The following is a 22,467-nucleotide window of genomic DNA, read 5'->3' as shown; positions in this document are numbered from 1 at the left end:
CATTGTGACGTACAAATATGTGACAGAACAGTGTAAAGACGATGGTGCCAGACTCTTTTCAGTGGTACCCAGTGAAAGGACAAGGAGTAAGTGGCACAAATAGCAATACATAAACTTCCAACTAAACTCAAAACACTGTTTTACAGTGAGAATGCTCAAAGACTGGAACAAGTTGCGAAGACATGTTGTGGAGTCTCCACCTTTTGAGATATTCAAGCCCAACTGGAAAATGACCTTAAGCAACCTGGTCTATTTGACCTTGCTTTGAGCAGGGGAGGTTGGGTTAGATGATCTCCAGAGGCCTCTTCCAATCTCAATTATTCCATGATTCTGTGATTATCTGAATATTATTTTTGAGTTTTCCTTATTCTTTTCTCTCCAGATTTATGTTTCCTTCCAATCACTCTGCATGTAGTCTTGGTCAGGACTTACTGGTTTTAAATTTATAAAACACACTTTTAACCCAGTGTCAGTTTTGTCCAAGGCTCCAAGTGCCACATATAGTCTTTTAACTTTTTGTCTGAATTTTCAAAAATAAAATGGAGTAACAGCTCTTACAAGACCTCGTAGCATAAGACTTCAGAAAAGCCACAATAAAGCATTTTAACTTCCTATTTTGGTGTTGTTCTTAAATTCAGAAATTCATTGAAAAATAAAATAAAGCATCAAACTTTTTTTACTGATATATTTTGAAGTGCAACTATGTAAACAAACGCTGATGTCCTGGCATCATCAGAGGATGCGATGGCTGAAATCAATTTTGGCTCTTTGTGAAATCAACCAAGGAATTATCAAAGCAAATAATCAGATAAGAAAAAAAAAAAAAGAGTATCCTGCTTCCTCTGGAAACCTGCCATCTGAAGCCAGAAAAATCTGCATAGGAAAGGTAAATTTCAAGCTCAGTGCAAAGGATAATGATTAGACCATAATTCTGTAAAAAGCTCCAGCAGAAATCTGAACTTCAAATATATTTCAGGAAATTAGTCAAGCTTCAAATTCCTATTCTTATATACATGGTGAGAATAAGAAGGTAATCCTTCTTATAAATATTTTAGGGCAATTATTTAGGTTAAGCCTAATTCCTCTTCTTACTAAAGCTAAAAGGAATTTGGCTCCTTGGCTTTAAATCTGAATTTTATCCCAATACAAGCCATATGACATGACATAAATCTTCATACAGAAGAATCACATTAAGACAAGCAATTGTTTTACTTTGTTAGATACATTAAGTTCAAGCAGAAAAACATACATTTGTCCAAAATAAAGTATCATATGATAGCAAGTTGTCATCATGCCTTGAATTTCTTGAGCACTACTAATAATCATTATGGAGTATTCCCAAAACTGAGCACCTATATTGAGCTGGAAATCTACTCATACGTGCTAGTACCTTTTCTCCACCTAAACCTTCAATCAGAGCTGTGGCATTGTTCATCTTCCTCCTGCATGCCTCGGCATCATCAAGTAAGGCCTGCTTCTCTTTCATAGCAGTATCATACATGGCTTGTACTTGATCCAGTTCCATTTGTTTCTCATCCAGCTGAATTTGTGCGTTATTCAGCTCTGTTTGGGCAGCTGCAAGTCTTCCCTCTTGCAAAGCTAAATTTGCCTACAAACATTTAAAAGGAAAGAGCACTTAATACCTATTATTTGTCAAGAGCAAATTACATTCATTTAATGGCACACATATTGTACTGTATTGGGTACTTAATAAAATAATAGATTTTTAAGATGACAGCAGGGTTCTTTTCTTATTTTTTTACTTTTCAACCAAAAAACTGGAACACAAGCATAATATTAAAGTTTTTCAATGCAATGTTAAAATGCTTTAATAATATTTTCAGAATGATCTATTGATCACCCAATGATCAATGATTTGAAATCACAATGCACATGAAACGACTGTATACTGGATATAAGAGGCAACACAAATTCTTCTGTGACATATTCCTAGTAGAAAAAAAATTAAGATTGTCCTCATGGTTTATAAAACAACAAGAATGATAATGAAACTACTTTTCTCCTCTCTTTTACCATCAATTACTTCTACAATAGAAATTCAGGAAACACATTTTTTCTTTCTCTGGAAACTAAGACTGCAGAAAATTTTCCCACATCTCTATATAAATTTGAATGATGAGTTGCCAGTCATTTAAATATGGCCTCTTAACTTGTGTATTCCTAACAGGGGAAAAAAAAAAAGTATTCTGTGAATTCAGAATGTGTTTCCAGAGACGTCTGCAAAGGATTAGAGACTGACAAAGTTCTTAGGAAATTCACACTTACAGATAAAGGTTACTCCCATTTACTCTGAATATTTAAAAGACTTGTTTAAATATCATGTATCTTATTTCTGTTTTTTCTGCTGTAAGAGTTATGAAGATGGAAACCAAGAATCTGTAAAACCTGCCTTATTACAAATACGAAACTTGATATTCACGTTACATCACACCAGAAGAGCAACAGTACAAGGAATCTCTGGGATGACTCTTAGTAAACAGTATAACCATGGGCTGGGTTTTTACATTAGATCTTGACTAAAAATATAGAGTTAATTCTTATCTATATATGCTAAAGTCAGCAATTCACACCCCCCCGCCCCCCTTAAAAACAAGAAAGAGGCATGTTTTTGATATCTAGGCATGATAAAAAAAGTGCAACATGAAGTCTGGTGGATTTCAAAATCGCTTTGAGTAGGGAATGAGAGAAGTATATATGTCCTAATCAAGAAAGAGGTACTGCTTTACGAGTTACACATCTTGAGAATAGCACTGTCAGCAAAAAAATTCATTTACTGTAGCTGCTGTGTCTGTTGACAGATCCTAGAGATAAACAAATATTTTATAATGGAGATAAGCCAGCAAAACTGCTGCTCATAAAATTTCCATCATGGAAGGATGCAGAAATATTTTTACTCCACTGTTTATCAAAGAGCACATTAAACAGCATCTCCTAGAAATAAACACTGTTAAACCAGTGAGTCTTGTTAAGACCCAGCTTAGCAGGTTTCAGAAGCACTGCCATTATTTTTTAGTGAATCTTGGAGTCTAAACAGTAAATGAGTTTTGAATAGGTGATGTAGTGCTAGTGTGACTGTGCCAGAGAAGAGCTGGGGAGGGTGAGGTAAGAGTACAGGGCTCTGTACAGGGCTCTTTCTGGATCTTAATAAAAAAGGCATGACAACAAATGGTTTCATAAGGTAACTTTTAAAAATACCTCTAAGAAGAAGAGGAAAATAGATAGTGTGTATATCTTCCATCCTTTCAGATGCCGGGCACCTCACATTCCTGCAGCCTCAGACACAGCCTGGGTAGATTTTTTCCATGGCAAGCTTCGCAGAACAAATCCTGTCCCTGGCAAGAAGTCTCTCGTTTGGTCACACCAAGCTATTAAAAACTCCTCTTATTATTCTGTCCTATTAAAGCAGGTACTTTATTAAGCCATCTGTTGTCAGGCCTCTCTTACTGAGATGCAGAAGGAGCAGAGCACCCTCTTACCCTTAAACTCTGTGAGGGCTAAAAATGGGAGTTAACCAAAGTTCTAACATATTCTTTCACCCCCAGCTGACAAATCATGGGGTTAAAGAGAGAACAAGATCCTTGGAGAGTTGGGAAGAACAGCCTAGGCAGAACAGCTGGAACAAGAGAGAACTTATACCTGGCTGTGTGGATTCATATTTCAACTCAACATTTATCACAGCGGGAAGTGAACCTCAATGGAAAAGAACGGCCACATGAACTCCTGATACATATGAACAATGATGCCTTGTAAATATGAAAAACAGACTTCTGTGCAGCAATAAACTACTCAGAAAGGTCCTAAAGACTGATAAAACGGAAGTCCCTTTTCTTAAAATCTCTTAAGAGGCTACCAGCCTTGAAGATGTAGGGACACTAAAAAATATTTCACACAAGCACAAAGAAAAAATATATTGTACGCCAACATGAAAAAATCCCCAGAAATTATTTACACAAGACTTCAAGGGATCTCTAGAAGATGACTTAATAAATTATTTTACAGACAATTTAACATTTTTTTCCAAACAATTTTAAGGTAATCATAATAAAACAGTAATAAATTTTGGTATTAGTTTGATTCTGGCTGCTTAATCATGTGTGATGAATAACAGTTGGTTGCAAAAGAACGACTGCTGCCATACCAGGATGACCAACCTATGTGATTCCCAAAGGCAGAAAGACTACTAGTTTCAGATTACCTGATGAAATCACCCCTATTTGCTCTCTCCCTGCCTTTCTTTCCAACTCCATGTTTCAAAATTACATAGGTACAGACACTGCTTTTGTGTTAACATCACTGGCATGTTGGCTGGCAGCTTCCTGTGCATAGCTTTGCCATGAGACCAGGAGGCAAGTTCTGCTGCCAAGGAGAATCTTCTGCAGAAGAAGGCTGTTACAGTCACAAGCAGCTTCATACAAAGATTTCCAGCCAATTTCAAGCAGGGAGGAAAAGTGTCTCCCAACCACAGAGAACCACTGTGGCCTTTCTAATTTTAGTGGCATTGCTATGTGAGCAAGCTTCACACCCTTCATTTCATCCCTCTGAGTCACGCAGCAAAGCACAGATTCACAATTTGTTCCAGTTGGATGCAGCGTGAAAGCCTGAATAAATGGATATTATGTGAATGAATCACGAGGATTTGAGACATGAGATCCACTTATTTGCGCTACCGGACCGGGGTGGCGGGGGGAGAGGCTACCCTAGAACTCAGCCGGGCTTGCGTGAGAGCAGCAGCTTCAGCCTTGTCCTGCCACTGGCATTGTGGGGAACCACAGAAACAATCCTCTCAACTTCTGCTCTAGCCAGAGCCTCTACCTGCTCTCTGCATCTGTCTGCATGGGGCAGAAGTGGAGACAGTACCTGTGCCAACCAGGCCACAGACTGAACTGTGAAGGAGCTATTCTGCCTTCTTCTGAGATGCCCTCGGAGAGGACTTCCCAGCAGGAGGTGAGATGATCCTGCCCCTTTCAGTTCTTCTGAGATGCCCTGAGAGAGGACTTCCCAGCAGGAGGTGAGATGATCCTGCCCCTTTCAGCCTTTTTGCACTCCACATAAAATGAGGACAAATAAGCACCTAGTTACAGTCCACAGCTACACTGTTAAACACGCCCAGGACCTTTCTCTGGCACTGAGGGTAGCTAGCATAAAACAGCTCCCATTAAACTCTCCCAGCCTCTAAACCAATACAGCACCATGCAAACAGCCTCATGGAAAAGGTGCTTGGACTAAACTAGTTCCTGAAAGGTGCCCAGAGACTGCTGAGGAAATTCACACTAGGGATCAGCGCAGATGATCACTTTCCAATGTCTAGAAAAATTCCCTAGCAGTGTTCAGTTTATTAGTATTACGTAGCCATAAGTTTCTCCTTGATTCATTGCAAACTCAATTGTGCAAAGCACCTAGTATATCTGGCCTTGATCCAAAGAGGCATCTAAAAAAAAAAGTATTTTTTTAAAAAAAGACATTTTAAAAAACCCTTTCTGATAAAAAAAATAACTCTCACACCATTTTGTGCTATCACCAGTCTTGAATGGAATGCCCAGATTAATCCCAGACCACTCTGAGGAGCAGCTGTTGCTAGGTAAATTCAGGAAATGTTACTAAAAGTAGAGGAACCCATAAGAAAAAAAAACAACCCCCTAGATGCAACTTTAGAGTTCATCCCAGGTAAAGAAAATTTGGAGCTTTCATAGTATGTCTCTTGTTTCAGGAATTCTAAATTCCCAAGTTCACGATTCTTACAGTCCATTCAGCACTCACTACTGCTGGACCAGGCCAGAAAGCTTCTTGCACTTGGACACTATCACTCTGCTCTTGAGCCTTTGTGGATGTGTTGGGTGGCCACTTTTGCCTTTCACTTCAGTCCTGTCCTGGGCACATGGCATTTGACTGACAACTCCTCATGCATGTCCTATCACAAGCTGTCCCTGTCTCAGATCACTGTAGATTTTTCACATAGACACTCCATTGGTTTTGTATCAACTTTCTCAGGGAATCCATATCACAAGAAGTTTGGATTCATTGTTATTTAGGGAAGCATTCTGAGAGAGCCAAACACATACAAGGGTTTTGCAGACATTGCAAAATGAATGTTTTCACCAATCTAAAAAAACTTAAACATATACATATATGCAGATGTACACATGCAAACAGATCACACATAGTGACATTAATAAAATCTCAGCCTCAATTTCTTTGCTACCTCTGACCATTCTTTGAGATTAAAGCAATCTTTGAAGGGCACAGAGGTCATGCCTCTTATCTGGTTTTCACAGCCTCTACTAACTACAGAAAGATTCTCCATTTTTTCAATTCAGTTACATGTCCTGACTTCAATCTGTCTTGTTAGGTGATCTAATCCTCCCATTCACCCCCCAGAGTATATACTTTCTTTCCACAGTTATTGTGGGCCTTGAATTCACACTCAAGTTATTGTTTTACTGCCCAGTGGGCATCACCTTGACAAGGGCACGCTTATTTAAATGGATGACCATCAAATTTTGACACTCCTTAGTTGTTACATCTTTCTCAGTTGCAAAATTTCCTCTTATTGCCTGCTGTGGCTTTTAGTTCAGCATGGAGACAAGTGAAAGCAGAAAAGGAAATAAAGTCTTGTATTTAAAACTGAGTTTGGCAGGGAGACTCCTCAATATCAAACAGAATTTATAAACTTTAGACAAACTTCCCTTGATCATCATAACAGCCTAAGGAGAATTTAATTAAAAGCACTGGAGACATTTCTAAGGGAAATTATACCCCTATACACAGCTTTTTAATTAGAGGCTAACAGAATCACAGCAAAAGCCAGGGCTTCTTCATTCTGTTGTTATATTCTTCAACTAATGGATAAATAGCAGATGGTGTTTCAGAATTATCAGGTTAATCCAGCAGACTTGTTTACAAGGTAACAAGCTAGAGAGGAATGGCTCACGATCGTGCTGAAGGTTTATAGGAAAGAAGCGTGCACACAGTGACTACTATATGATAGGCAGCTACACAGCATTGTCTTTGCAGGCAACATTTGGTTACAGTTTCTATGTTTGGTTCTAATTAATGACCCTTGGGCTGCAGGCCACATATCTAAAAAATGAAGATATCCACTTCTAGGAATTAGTTAATTTTTGCACACTGTATTTACTAAAATATAAATCACTATTAATTAGTTTTCACAAGTTGTCACTTTTAAGATAAATGAGGCACCAAGTCTCAGGTAAGATGCAATTTAAAAATATATGAGATGGATTTTGCAGGTGTTGAAGGGGGGGTATCTCCTAGTAAGGATAAAGCAGCTTGATTAATTCATTCAGTAAACCTGCTTTTAGCACTGAATGATTTAGCCTGTGCTAGTAGTTTGTGCAATTTAATTGTACATTTATTTTCAATTATTTTCTTAGCAACACTCCAGTGCTTCCTGCAATATCTCCCACACACTTTTAACATGTCCTCCTTCTGCCATCTTTGGTTTTAAAATATTTGTGACTGTTGCTACACCTAATAGGAACCACTTTGCTAAGAACCACATGTTTCTGCAGTGTGACAAGAATGTAAATACTTGAATACAAAATTAAATTTAGAGATAACATTAAGTCATATATGAAAATAAAAACTGCAAAAGCACTTTTATAGCTTTCATAGTTGCATCTGCATATAAAGCCAGTAGTTTCCCTAGGTCTTACTTTCTTTCATAGCTCTCAATAGCCACATTTCAAATTCTGTTTTCATTAGTGCACATCACAGAATTTGAAAAGGGAATTGCTACTTATATATCACAGAAATATAGTATTCTCTATCAGTTACTTCAATCAAAAATATCATGCTTTTAACCAATTTGAATTAGATCTGTCTGGATATACTGAGAGAATATGCCCAGTCTTTTAAATATACCATTGATACAGTGGAGCTTATACAATAGGACACTGAACATAGGTACAGTGGAAGCATAACCAACTGAATGTATTTCTTCAGAAAAGAGCCATAAAATCCCCTGTAGAAGCAATGATTATGTATCACTATATAAATATTCAAAGTCCTTTTTTTCAATATGCTCATAAATGAAACATTTCCAAGACAATAAAGTCATCTGTGGGAATGGAGACAATGGTAGCTGATCCCTTTCTACTCTAGTTCAATGTTACAACACAGTTCTATGCCAGGTGACTACTTAATCATATATACACTCACATACACAGTTTGACACTATGAAGTTTTCTTAGAGCTGAATTCTGCCAAGAACAGTGTCTCCTCTCTCAGATTCCACCAAGACCACGACGAGACCAGTAAGACTGAGTTTTCTTGACACCATGACTGGAACCAAGTCTGAGAGCAGAGACAGTATCGGTGTCCCCCACGCGCAGACAGCCAGGCTCTACAAACATGAGCCGGCACGGTGCTCTGGCAGCTCAGAAGGCCAACTGTGTCCTGGGCTCCATCAAGAACAGTGTGGCCAGCAGGTTGAGGGAGGTGGTTCTGCCCTCTACTCAGCTCCTTTGAGAACCCACCCGGAGTCCTGTATCCAGCTCTGGGGTTCCCAGTACAGGAAAGACGTAGAGCTGTTGGAGTGAGTCCAGAGGAGGGCCACAAATATGATCAAGGGGTTGGAGCACCTCTCCTATGAAGACAGGCTGAGAGAGTCGGGCTTGTTCAATCTAGAGAAGAGAAGGTTCTGGGGAGACCTACTTACAGCTTCCCAAGACTTAAAGGGGTCCTACAGGAAAGTGGGAGAGGGACTGTTTACCAGGGAGTGTAGTGACAGAACAAGGGGTAATGGCTTCAAGCTAAAAGAGGGTAGGTTGGGTTAGATGTTCGGAAGAAATTCTTTGCTATGAGGGTGGTGAGGCCCTGGCACAGGAGGTTTCCCAGAGAGGCTGTGAAAGTCCCATCCCTGTCAGTGTTTAAGACCAGGTTAGATGGGGTTTTGGGCGACCTGGCTGACTGATGTATCCCTACCCATGGCAGGGGGGTTTGAACTATATGATCTTTGAGGTCCCTTCCAATCCAAAGCATTCTATGATACTATAAAGAACCTGTGCACTAAAGGTTCCACTGAAAACTGACTGTGTTCATACAAGTAACCACTGTACCACAGGGTAGCTGTGTGAGGGGTAAAAGTTGCCAGGACATATTTAAATTCTGTATGCTTGACTTCACAACTGCATGTGAAGAAATAAGAATCTCTTTTAACTTGCAATTTTTTTAGCCAAAATAACATGAGTTTTTATTTTTCCATTCAACTATTATGCCTCAGAGGTGGAAAAAAAAATTAAAAAAAGAGTAAAAGGAGTAATATGAAATACCTTAAGGGGAAGAACTTCTTTATTAATACCATAGAAGTAAGCCATTGCTTGTGTCCATGAGCAAAGACCTGCCACATTTCCACAAACTTTTTTAGCAGTCTCAAGATTATAATCCTCCATATCCAAATACGGCTCTAAAAGCTCCACAGTTTCTCCTGTAATTGAGTCCTAGTCATGGAAAAAAAATATTTTTAAATGGATTTTTGAATAAATTCTGCTTCAGAGAAACATCTTTCTTCTTAAAATCATGGTGCTACCACTTCTTAAAGCAGAAATTAACAAAACAACCCTGTTGCCTCTCAGAAAGGACAAATTAGTTGGATTTTGTGAACTCAAGGGGAAATAGCTCCTACTTCTATTCCAACAGATTGACTTGAGTTTGCATTTAATATCCCTATTCGACCCATAAGATTTATAGACATTACTTGTACTCATATCTCCATGACAACTTAAGCTGATCTAAGTTATTGCTGCTACAAGACTGTACTTTCTTTATTCTCCCCCTCAAACAGATGTTTTTCCCCCATCCTTAATACCATCACCAAAACAATGCTCAGTGAGCTACTTTGAAAGCTAATATGACAGAAATCTAAGGAAACTAGAGGATAGTTTTTCTTATAGGTGACTTCCCTGAACAGGCTCACTATGCCACCAGACAGACACCAGTGTGAACGCAGCTAAGGGAGTCAAACATGAAGATGTAGGAAGGAGAAAGGTAAAACTGCATAGCATTGACTTCATTTCATCACAGTTAACCCTTGTCCTTAACTGTAAAAGTGATTTCTTTCAGCTGTTCACTTCATTATTCTAATCTCAGATTTTTCTCCCCTTCACAATCTGTTGAGAACATGAAAAGCCAGATCTTTGATGATGGTAGTTAATCTATAATTATATGTCAGAAGAAAATTGAATTCATCTCCTTAAGCAATGTTAGAGAGTAGAAGAGCTTATACAGGGCAACAATGGTTGCTTAACAATAGAGGCATTAAGAATCTTCCTTTTTTTGGCAATGTATTAATGCCTTTCTTTTAATGCATCTAAAAATCACCCTCCATTCATACTGTCAAGCAATATACCCTTTTCCTGCTTTTCTGCATAGCAGAAAGGAACGTCTTGTACCTGTTGGATCCCTAGCTACTATAATAACAAAGACATTCATCATGTGATTCCAAAGATCAGCTCAAGTTTCTTCTAGAAGCATTTCCTATAATGTAAAATAGTGCTGGACAAACATTTTGATTTTTTTATTCTCCTACTAAAAATTATGAGCTACAAAGATGAAACAAAGACCCATTAGCGGTGGCCTAAATCTCTGTTCAAGAGCTTGAAAAATGGCATGCTTTTCCTTCTAAATAATGAATTCTAAACCTGAGGAACTATTTAATCAATTAACCTTCCTTGCCTAACAATAATTTAGGAAAGAACAAAAATCTCACAAAGAAGTAAACAGTGCAATCTACTCAGAGCTCCAGACATGAAGAACTTTATTTGCATGTATCTATATCTATATCTATATCTATATCTATATCTATATCTATATCTATATCTATATCTATATCTATATCTATATACACTCAACTTCAGTAAAAAGAAATGAGGCAGGAGGACAGCATGAGAAGTACCTCATCGGGGATAGAAGTAGTCTAGTGTTGTTCACTGCATTCATCAGTATCACTTCCTGCAAGAATTCAGTCCCACAGAGGTTGTTCTGACTCCTCTGAGTAAAGTTAAATGTGCTGCAAACTACCAGCAGGAACACATGCACTATTAATAAGTGCCAAAACTGGAATCCTCATTAGAGAGAAGCTTCAGTAAGGAGTGCATAATTAGCCCCCATTATCTTTAAACTCATTTCTTCATTTTGTTTAGTGAAGTTAACACTTGGAAAAGTGGCCAGATTGAGAGCCCCAGGAAGAGACTGTCTACAGAGGCAGTGCAAGTTTCCACATGGTGCCTTATCATTATGGCTCACTGGGAGAAATGGCTCCTGGGGACAGTGAGAATCATGGTTTTGAGCCTCATCTGTGCAACAAAACCACTCTAGAAGCATTTAACAGGCATCAGCAAAGTGCACATCTGAAGCAGAATAAAAAATCGGTGTACAAATGAAAGAGCATCTTCTGCGATGTTGCAGAAAAGCCAGGTTTTGCCAGTTTGCTTGGTTTTCTGGATTTTGAAGTTCAGCCATGACTCCAGCATTCCATATTCCAGCCTTGCTTTTTTTCTGGTCCAGCTACCTGTGACATCTTTCCTCTATTCCCTCTTTGCTTTAAATGGGACAAGGTTCTCTCCTGATTTTTTCTTTACAGTTGATCCTAAGATTGTCAGCTCATGCTGCATGTCACTACTTTTCTAGTGAAAGGAATTGAAAGGCCCCAAATATTTCAGTATTTTTCCTAACAGGATGCTTAATTTCTTCTGTATTTCCTCCTAGCTCCACACCAAACAATTCTGGAGATGGGGTTCTAGGCCACCTTATATGTAAACAGGCATGGTAGCACAGGAGATTTTGAACCATCTGAAAAATCAACAGTGAGCTCTTTTAAGGCAAATTCCTCCTGAGAAGCAGGAACTGCCTGAATAAACATAAAGCTGAATAAGCTTCTCAGGATTTGATCTAGTTTTTTGGATACTTCTCTCTGCCATCAAAACTGTGTGGCCCAGAAGAGAGATTACTGAAATAATAAACCAAGAAAATGGATAGAAGTAGTCATAAGAGTATCTACAACTAAAGGTACACAAAAGCCTCATCTGTTTCAAACTATGTTGGAAGGTAGAAGACACATTCAAATGATCTCCAAAGTTAGAGGAGTAATGCCACAATTAACTTCTTACCTTCTGGAAAGTAAGCAACATGCTAAGAAATCCCGAGTTATTCATTAATTTCAGAGCCTCGGTCCATGAGGGCTTCACACACGGGCGTTCTTGATCAAGAGTTACTGAGTCTATTTTTCTTTGGAATAAAAGCAGGACACAATCCATAATTCGCATTATCAAGTGAGGAGGTTTACCTAGTTTGCGAACAGTTGCAATGTCCGAAGGTTTTATTGTCTGAAAAATTAAGAAAGAAAACAAACCATTTATTTAAGCAATCACTTGATGGTAGAGGAAGATGGTTTTTTGGGAGGGAGGGCTGTGTATGTAATGCAGATGCTGCCATTTCGCAGGTCACCCAGAAGCAGTACTGCAGAAGGTTCTTAAAAGTAGTAGCTCTTAATGACTGCTTTATTACTTGAGAGTACAGAAGGTACTGCTCATCTTACCTCTCCACTGCCTCTGTTTTCTACAATGACTAACAGGTCAATTCCAGGCCTTCAGTATTTTTTTTTCCAATCAGAAGCATAAGCTGTATTATTACAAACAGGAATCATTAACAACATGCATGTTCAGAATCTTTAATTCTGACCTGCAGGGCTGCTTCTGCTTCTTCCAGTGCAGGTCGTGCAGCTTCAAGTTTCTCTTCTGCTGCTGCTTTATCAATGGCAATGTCATCCACGATGGCCTGAGCCTTGTCTTTTACCTTTTGCACCTGCATTTTCACCTTTTCGGCAGCTTGGGCTTTCATAGTTACTTCCAATAAAACTTCATCAGCTTTCTTTGAAGCTACAGCCAAATCTTTCTCCTTCATCACCAACTCTTTGGAGAGATGATTTACCGAAACCTCAGCTTCCATCAGTTTTGCAAGACCTGTGTTGAACAAATTCCATTTTAGCAATAGGGAGTCCTATTGAGAGAGAAACCTCAGTGAATCTGGATACTTAATATAAAGCACTCAGATTCATGTTTAGGAACTCCAGTGAATGATGCCATTTATTGAATACCAAAATTAAGCAGATGTAACATTAATTTGCTATTTAAAGGTTTTACTACTTTTTTTTTTAACGGATAAGAATCTTCAGAATCTGTCACTTGATCACTCGTTTGTACTCATATATGAGGTACACTAAGTATGAAACACACACAATGAAAAGTGTTAGTATTGTGAGCAGCACTCTTAAGAATTAGGTGTGCAATTTCAGAAATCCATGAGTCCATAAGAAGTACCAGCATGTATGTTCTGTGCAAAACAAAGAGGAGTAACATGGCATCCTGAGCGATCCAAGTAAAGACACAAGAATCCTAGGCTGAGCTTCTCAGTACATTACATGAACATCCAAATTAGACAGGGTACAAGAAATTAAAAATTCTTCAGCAATGCTATGCTGCAATCTTTTCATCAAAAGATGAAAACATCACCTAGAAAAGCTCAAAGAATCCTTATATACAAATGCATGCATCTAAATGCAAATGCATCATGTAAATGTTTCTAACCTTCAAAAAACCCCACATATGTTCCTTACAGGCACCCAACCACCCTCTGTCTATGGGGATAGGTGTACAGAGCTGAGTTCTGCAACTGACAACATTCACCTCTAAACAGCATTCAGTTTTAGAGACTACTGTGTGTGCCCTTGTGCACTGACATATGGAAATTTTACATGGCATACAGAATCATACAATCACAGAATGGTTCGGGTTGGAAGGGACCTCAAAGATCTCATTCCAATCCCCTGCGATGTGCAGGGACACCCTTCCCTAGACCAGATTGCCCAAAGCCCCATCCAACCTGGTCTTGAATACTGCCAGGGAGGGGGCAGCCACAGCTTCTCTGGGCAGCCTATGTCAGTGTGACTGAATCTGAACATAAGACTTACCTTCCCTTAGATTTACTTTTAGCATATTTAAATGTGAAAACTAGGGTCTCAGCAGTTCTTTGGCACATGTCAAAGCAGGAGTTTCAGGTATTTTAACTGCTAACTAGAACTATTTTTGAAACTCCTCTGCAATTTGCAACATTGAAACAAAGCCTCCACATATACTGTAATCACACACAACACAGTTGAAAACTTCCAACTGAATGTGAGCTTAGAATTTCAATCCATACTTTTACATTCTTTTCCTCAGATTCATCTCACCTTTTTAAAAAAACAACAAAAATCAAACAGATTTTACAATACCTGTTCTCATGCGTTCAGACAAACTTGCAACACTGGCAAACTTCTCTTTGTAAATGGCTTTGTAGCCTCCAATGAAGGACAGGTAAGATTTTGGAGTCACAAATGTGCGTCGTCTATATCGTTCAAAGTACTCAACACACTTTTCAGCTACAATGTCTTGAAATGTTCCCATGGTGTTAACAACACTCTGTTTCACTTCATCTGTGCACTCAATGTGGTAGGAAACTAAAAAATGCTGTGCAACTGCTACAAGAGCATCTTTAGGCCAACGCTGGAACCAGTCCATGGTACAGCCTGAGATCAGACCTGGAAATTTGAGTGCCCGAGTTCTGAAGTTTTCCCCAACAGGAGAAAAACAAAGAACAACATGCAAGTTATTGCGAACCCGGGCAAGAAAGTAACTATAAAGATTTTCAGCAGTCGGGGTACGCCTTGGATACTCCTTCTTCATTGCTGGTATCAGATCTTGCGTGATTTCACCTATTTCATCTCGTGCAAAAAGATTTGAGACCTCACCTGAAGCCAAAACATTGTTCATATACTCAAGAAACGATTCATCTCTGATTTCACTGTCTGTGAATATAAAGACAATGCCCTTTCCTTTTTGCCCAGCAGCGCGGTACAAGATTTTCAGATCATCCAAAAGGTTATTGGTGGCATATGTTCTAGGAAAGAAAAGGATTCAAGAAAGACAGAACAAAAATTACAGATCTTTTAAAGAAATATCTATCATCTGGTTCAGCTTTCTTAAGGCAGGAAAAAAAATCCACATTAGAAATCATAATAAATTAATACCATATCTACTTGTTTAATATTTTTTAGGGTTTTTTTTCCTTAAATATTTTCCCAAAGTGAATGATTCACTTGGTACTATAAATCAAGAGAAAGGAGGTGAAATTAACAGAGTAACATGATAGAAAAAAAGATAGTAAAAGCAATACTTTGTCTAAGGTAAGTATGCTGCTTTGCTTCCCTACAGTCTGTGGAGATACACTCTTTATTAGAACTGAAGGTTAGTACAGCTGGATTAAGATGCCGAGTGGATTCTGATACCTATAACTGTTACATAAATGCAGCTGGATTATCTTTTGAAGATATTGAGAGCAGGTTAAAGGAAATCATTAAGAGACAAGAATAACAAAGACCGAGGTTTTATTGCGTCATTTGTTTTTACTGAAATCAAGCCCCAGAACTTATGTTTGAACATTATCGTTTGGGCTGATTAACTCTGCTGCAAATAGAGTGCATGACTGCTTTTTTCATTATGCCTTTTACAGCTGGTGCATACAAGTAAGAGTCAGATGAAGTCCAAGCACATTCAACTACATATTTCAGATTATGTAACATCAAATGAAGCAAATAAGATTAATAAAATGGCATATCTTGTCCCTTATGTTCTTAGCCAATTAAAGCTGAAGTTAAGAACCTCTTTTCTTTGAAACCAGTTTTTTATTTCCAAGAGTCTCTTCAAAGTCATAAGTAATACTTGCAATACAAATAGGTCCCATTCTTCAGTATTTGAAAACAATGCTCTATTTTAAATTAAATATGCCATACAGAATGAATCCCAGTCCTCTTCCAGCTCCATCTTACCATTGCTCTATAAATATCCCTAATGCAAGCACTGCAGAACTTGGAAAACAATCTAACTCCTCAGTTTGCATGTGTCAGCTACAGTTATTACAGTGATTGGTGGTATTCTGAAAAGAACATAAGAAGTTCACTATTGAATAAGAATCATAGAAACATTTAGGCTGGAAGAGACCTTTAAGATGATTGAACCCAACCAACTGCCACCAAACCAGAATAGCAGACCATCTAGCTCAATACACTTAACACAAGCAATGGAAAATGCAACTTAGAAAACATGAGACAGTGCCCACTCTCCATTGCTCATTTCTTTCTTCCCCTCTCCATATTCACAGACATTGCAGAGGAATATTTGAAGGTATGTATGTCCACCTTGTCCTCTCAGTATCCATTCTTCCCTGTGAGGGCAGTGAGTCCCTGGCACAGGCTGCTCAGAGAAGCTGTGGCTATCCCCTCCCTGGCAGTGTTCAAGGCCAGGTTGGATGGGGCTTTGGGCAATCTGGTCTAGGGGAGGGTGTCCCTGCCCATGGCAAGGGGTTGGAACTGGATGGTCTTTGAGATCCCTTCCAACCCGAACCAGTCCATGGTTCTATGATTTATAAATCTGCTGGTATCTTCCTCCACAGTTGCCTGTGACAAGTCACAAAAGGTGACTATCCAGTTTGTAAATTCACACTTTCAGCTACCTGTTTTTAGCCGACTCCCAGTTAGCTTCCACAAACGAACCTTTCCTAAGTGACTGAGACATTTATTTGCCTTATTAATGAATTTTGAATCTTGCAAAACTAGGGACGCTATAGCGTGACTCCACGCTTTTTTCTTTCCTTCTTTTTTTTGTTCCCACTGTTCCTTCCTGCTGCTTATGGGGCACAGGAAGACACTGTGGTAAGTCTTTCTTTCCCCTTCCTTCTACCAGAAACCTCATAACTCTGTTCAAAGTCTTGGTGCATATCTCTAAGGAAGATTTCTCAAGTGTGTTGTGTAGTTTTCAGAGTGAAATACACACTGCCAGCCCACAGTGCTTAACCCTGTAAACCCTATGACAAAAAAAGAAACAGATGGAAGGCAGTAGTAACTCCCAGTCACTCCAGATTCCTACAAACTACTAAATTCCAGCACTATGTACAGTTAACTCATTGACAGCAGTTGCAATAATACAGTCTGTGTATATAACTATCTACAGAAAAAGTTACCATTTCCCTTGACCATCAGCATTTGCCCACTATGCAGAAGATATCAGCAGATTGTTCCATGTTATCTTTAGTGCAAAATGGTATTTTAGTGAGATATCACAATGGTGCATTGTGATATCATTCCAGACAGAAATGCTGGAGGATAGACAGATTTCTTGCCAACAGTGTAAAGCCACCAAAACAAAGACCCAGAATCTGTCATCTGTAGACTGCATTTCCACAGATGCTTTTGATTGAAGTTCACAATTTATTGTAGTTCACAATTAGACATTAAATGTTTGACAGGTTTTAATTTCTTAATTGTGAGATGCTCATTTCTATGGCACATTAAGGAGCAAACATCTATGTACACTGCATTGTGTTACCTTGTTAAAGTAATCTGAAAGCTTTCATATCCAGCAATATATGACGCTAGTCTGGTCAGACTCTGTTTTCCAGATCCACCCACACCCACCAACAATGCATTTCCTTGTGGAGTACGAATAATCCGTGATATTTTAATCAAATGGATGATTGCATCCTGTGTATTGAGAGAAAAAGGGATGAAAAGATGTAAAAATAATATAATGTAAATTCAACTAGAAGCACATCATCAAGCAACTGCCTACCAACAGCTAGAAAACTTCTGGCTAGAAGATTTACTCCAATACCCTCACCAAAATCAACAAAACATTTCCCCCTGACTTCAGTGGGCAGCAGGGCTAGGCTAAGATGAATGCTCTTGCTTCAAGCTCACATGAAGCAATGCAACATGCAGTGCCTGTACTTGGCAGAGCTGAGGACACGTTCCTTAGGGGACAGAAGGAAAAGTAGAAATGATGTGGATTAGCACCCTCCCCCAACCTTTTAGCTGAGCTATTTACAGGGACTCTAAATAGGCTGCCAAAAGTAAAATACAAGTACACTATAAACAACCCTTATTCCACTGCTGTATTTATCTTAGAGCAGGCATTAGTGTGAAATGTCCTAAAAATCTATCAAACCATCCAGTTTAAAGCTGAAGAAAGCATCGTGCATCAAGAGACCTTTGAGGAGGAGGTAACTTTCAGAAATGCAAGATGACACTCACACTGTGCTCTGTAGAAACAAATGAGTTGCGCTTTGCGTTATGCGAGGCAGGAGGAAGAAAAGATGGGGAACTGCAAAGAATAATGTGTGAGAGCGAAGGCAGCCAGGAGACAGCTGCATGGCTTTGCAGTTTATCTATAAGGCTTGTTGGATACAAAGCTAGCCATTCTGAGCTATCTCCAAAATAACTGGATAGAAACATACAAGATCCATGTATCAGTAAGCACAGAAGACCCAGTACTTTATTAATATAATTACAGGCACTAATACCTTGAAAAACACTAAATCCATCTTTGATCCTCTGATGGTTTCATTGTACTGCTGCATGAACATTTGTAGTCTTTCAGCCAAATAATCCAAAGATGGGATAGGCTCATAAATTTTAGGAGCCTTCAACTCAGCATCATCAGGCTCATCTCCAGTAGCTTCTGGAACATCACGCAAGAAATCCACGAAGTATAATTCTGTGGATTTATCTTCAAATAGATTTTGACCGTGTTCTTCAGAAGCAATCTACAGTAACACATTAAGGATTGCTTTAGTAATTAAACATTTCATTGACCTTTTTCTTTGGCAAATACTGGAACACTATTTGCCTACCTTTTTCATCATATCTTCAAACCAGTCTTTATCACTTTGGCTGATGAACCTGTCTGCAATAACACGTCTGCATTCATGCTGGAACAAGGCTACCAAAACACTGATGCTCTGGCAGACTTCAGAAGTAACTGCAAGTATTCCTTGCCAAATACGACTGAGGTCTCGTAAATTAAAGATGTAGTGAAATTTAGCTGGAGTTGGTAACATCTGCAAAATAATGTCATAAGATATATTCAAATAACTACTAAATAAAAATATTTTCTATCTAGTATTAAATGGATATGCAAATTTTTACAAAGTTCAAAATTAATATTGCATTAAAGCAGAAACACATGCTTGGCATTTAAGAGGCAATAGTAATATTGAAGAAATGACAGTAGCAATAACCAGCTCTTTAACTTCGTCTAGATTTCACTCAAGTTTCTTTGGATCTATCAGGTCCCAGGAACATGGACTGAAGGGCAGCCAAGACAGGCTAGCTAGTGACAGCATTAAAGGCCACAGTAAAAATGTCAGTATTGCTTAACCTGCAGTATTGCTCCTGCCCTTTCTTCCAGATCATTTCTGTCACTCTCTCTTGTCCTTTCCAAGAACGTGTGAGAAAAAGTTCACAAGGAAAAGGAAAAGTAGATGAGGAAAAGCAATGAAAAGAGAGCAGAAAAATGACAAAAGAATACAGGAAACAATGAGCAACTTAGCAAAAGCTAAATCTTCTCTATAGGCAGTTAATTAGGTGTAGTTTGTTCCATTCCTGGTCAATAGTAGACTGGACAATAGTTTCACCAGAACTCTCTCTATTTCTCTGTGCTAACCAAGTTTATGTCTGCAGTTGACTTGTTTGGGAAATTTCACCAACATTTTCAGACTAGAAAATATAATTTATCAAATCCCTGCCTACTCCTATCTTCTCACCACTCTCCTTCACTTTCTTCATTAGAATATTAAATTTGGCACACATGTTTATGCTGCAATTTTACTCTTTTCAAATTTCATTCTACACATAAAATTTAACTTCTATTCCAAAGCAACTTGTTTTTTTCTGGAATAGCAGTTACATGTTTCTACAGTCTGTTCAAAATAAAAGTGGCAAGTATTTAGAATTTGCTAAGTACCAGTTTGCAAAAGCCATTTGTTTTGAACTCATTCCTTCTCCACCAAATTTCATTTCTTGCTCATAACCCCAAATACCTTTATTGAAGATTCCTACCTAATTTTAATGTATTTTTCCTTATGCCCTTGACATTTTCTCAACCAAAAGACCTCTAAATGTTTCTACCAGCTATGGTTATTATATTACATAATGTAATTCTTACATTAGCTATAGAAGGTACTGCATATGATTATATTTTTAGTCAGCCAACTATGTGCTGACAGCAACAAATTCAGACCAGAGGCATCAGCCAGCAGCTATAGGTACAGGTCACGGCTTCATAATATGAAGTACGAACCCACATGACAATACAAAAGACCCGGGTCTTGTTGCTTTCTCATGGTACAGATGTCCCAAAGGCTTCTTACAGATGTAATTTTACCTTTGATTTTGTTGTTTGCCAAACTTTTCGAGCTGTAGATACTAATGCTGAAGCCAGTTTACATATTTCATTAGGAAAACCCCGTTCTTCACAGAAATAGCCTTCAGCTATTGTTCGAAATACTTTGTCAATAGAGGAGCTGGAAGGCAGCGTGCAGTTGTAGATCGTGAACTGGCGTTTCAGGCGCTGTGGGATGTCATTCCGACCTCCCCCAGGATGAATCATAGCAGCCACAAACTGGATGTCAACCACATTTGTGAATTCTCCTGGCTTCTCCAAATTGTAGAAACCTTTCTGTTCCATTAGCTGTCTTACAATCTCATTAGTGATCTAGTTATCACAACAAAACAAAATGAAACAACCAAAAAAAGACATGGAGCAGTGAAGTATTTCAGGGTTCTAAACTAAAAATAAATTTAAAAAAGAAGAAAACTCCAGCATAAGAAATTCGTTTACAAAGACATCTCTTATCTTTCTTAATTTCTGATATTCCACTAGACACTTAACTATGCAAGACAGTACCAAGCATTCTGATGCAATAGATTGGCTGTACATACACTTCACATATTGTGGACATGAGGCCAGACATTCAATCGGATTTCTGTAATGCAAATCTAAGAAAATTCAGTTGAAATTTAAAGTTTCAAGTCAGACTATATATTCAGATTGTCACAGCATAGTGACAAAGAAAGGTTAGTGTAGTGCACAGTCACATGTTCATTTGTATAGAGGTAGTACAGAGATATATGGGAAGCAGGAAAATTACAATTTTCTCACTAGTCATTTTTTTGAATTTAAATCAGATTTTCAGAGTATAGGTCTGTAAGTGTTCATTGATCAATACCTCAAGACATCTTGCTAGCCTTGGATGTCAACTGTGATGTTAGATTTTACCTAATAACTATACTTTAAGATCCAGACTGGATGGAAAAAGGAAGGAGTCTCCGGTTGCTCCGGGGATTTGCATGCTTCCTTTCACAGACTGTTTCTTAGTACAGCCAGTTTGGAAATTCGTCAAGCTCTCTACATAATCAAAACAAAAGGCTTAAAAGCTACAGTGATTGCACCAAGTGACTTGGTGATGCTGACCCTAATCTTTTGGGACTGACAGCTTATCACGCTTTTGTTTTAGGTCTAGTCCACACTAAAATACCTTTTCCCTAAACTTTCCTATTTTTGCAGTCCACAGATCAGTATTTCCAACAGTAGCAATGGTAAGACCACCAATTCCCAGATGCTAACATTTTTCTTTTACCTGATCACCCCATTCATTAATCACAGGCATGTTGATGTCATCAATAAAGACAGTCATTTTCTTCCCTGCTGGTGGACCATATGTGGTGCCCATTCTTTTATCTATGTAACTTTCTATGCTCCTCTGGAACATATTTGGCAGAGTTGCAGAAGAAAAGTTTAGGCATTTGGTCAAGTGAACATCAGGATCGTACTTGCTTGTATAATCCTGCAAGATCAACCAATTTTAAGTAAAGTGCACCAGTAACTCCAGATTAATTCAGCCAAACGGAGATGCAGATGCTCAATAGCCCTGCAAAAAACAGACATCTACAAAATGTCAGCCCTGCTATTAAATTCAAAATGTCAAATAGCAGTTTATTAAAGACAAATATACCATCTCCAGCCTTTCAGTTAATGTTTTGCATAAAGTTTCTAAGTATTAAAATTTATAAGCTTTTAACAGACTCCACTAAGTGTTACAAGTAGATGTGACAACTCAGGATGCAAATAAACTCCGCATTAGCAATTGTTAGGGTTTTTCTAAATTCAAGCAGTTAGTGACAATCTGTTACTGCAGTCTGCAAGGAACAAGTGAAAAATCTTTTTTTCACATTTACACTACAGGAGCATATTTTACAACAACGGTAGTGTAAAATTAAACCCAGCTACATCACATTTACTGTTATTTATCTTAACGAAGAAAAGAATCTCCGGGTTTTATGAATGAGTGCAATTCCTACAGCTGCTGCCCATGCCCTAAAGCAACAAAGCTCCACTTTTTGTATTTAGTGAGGTTTTATAATAGAACTGGTGAGAAAAAGATGTAACCCTGGAGTGGCACCAAGGCATATGTATAAAGTGTGAGAAATACTTTGCTTAGGAAGAGTCCTGGGACAAAAAATAGTATTAAAAATTCCAGACTCCCAACATTATTTCTTTT

At 38.4% G+C, this 22,467-nt stretch overlaps 1 protein-coding gene across 1 annotated transcript in view; it reads right to left on the bottom strand.

Annotated features, from left to right (window-relative positions):
• The window catches only part of LOC311189043 (dynein axonemal heavy chain 5-like), a gene marked incomplete at both ends in the record, with an annotated part of 160,774 nt that overhangs the window by 55,033 nt on the left and 83,274 nt on the right, over positions 1 to 22,467 (bottom strand). The window contains 10 exons of the mRNA XM_084260627.1: positions 1,391 to 1,609; positions 9,312 to 9,479; positions 12,147 to 12,362; positions 12,718 to 12,998; positions 14,309 to 14,973; positions 17,457 to 17,611; positions 18,430 to 18,672; positions 18,760 to 18,966; positions 20,292 to 20,621; positions 21,547 to 21,753. Coding sequence (XP_084116753.1) covers positions 1,391 to 1,609; positions 9,312 to 9,479; positions 12,147 to 12,362; positions 12,718 to 12,998; positions 14,309 to 14,973; positions 17,457 to 17,611; positions 18,430 to 18,672; positions 18,760 to 18,966; positions 20,292 to 20,621; positions 21,547 to 21,753 — 2,691 coding nt within the window. The remainder of the gene's footprint in view (positions 1 to 1,390; positions 1,610 to 9,311; positions 9,480 to 12,146; positions 12,363 to 12,717; positions 12,999 to 14,308; positions 14,974 to 17,456; positions 17,612 to 18,429; positions 18,673 to 18,759; positions 18,967 to 20,291; positions 20,622 to 21,546; positions 21,754 to 22,467) is intronic.

The sequence above is a fragment of the Gallinula chloropus genome, assembly GCF_964237585.1.
Source record: "Gallinula chloropus genome assembly, chromosome: 2".
NCBI classification, from domain to species: domain Eukaryota; kingdom Metazoa; phylum Chordata; class Aves; order Gruiformes; family Rallidae; genus Gallinula; species Gallinula chloropus.
This window is presented reverse-complemented; position numbering and strand designations above follow the sequence as displayed.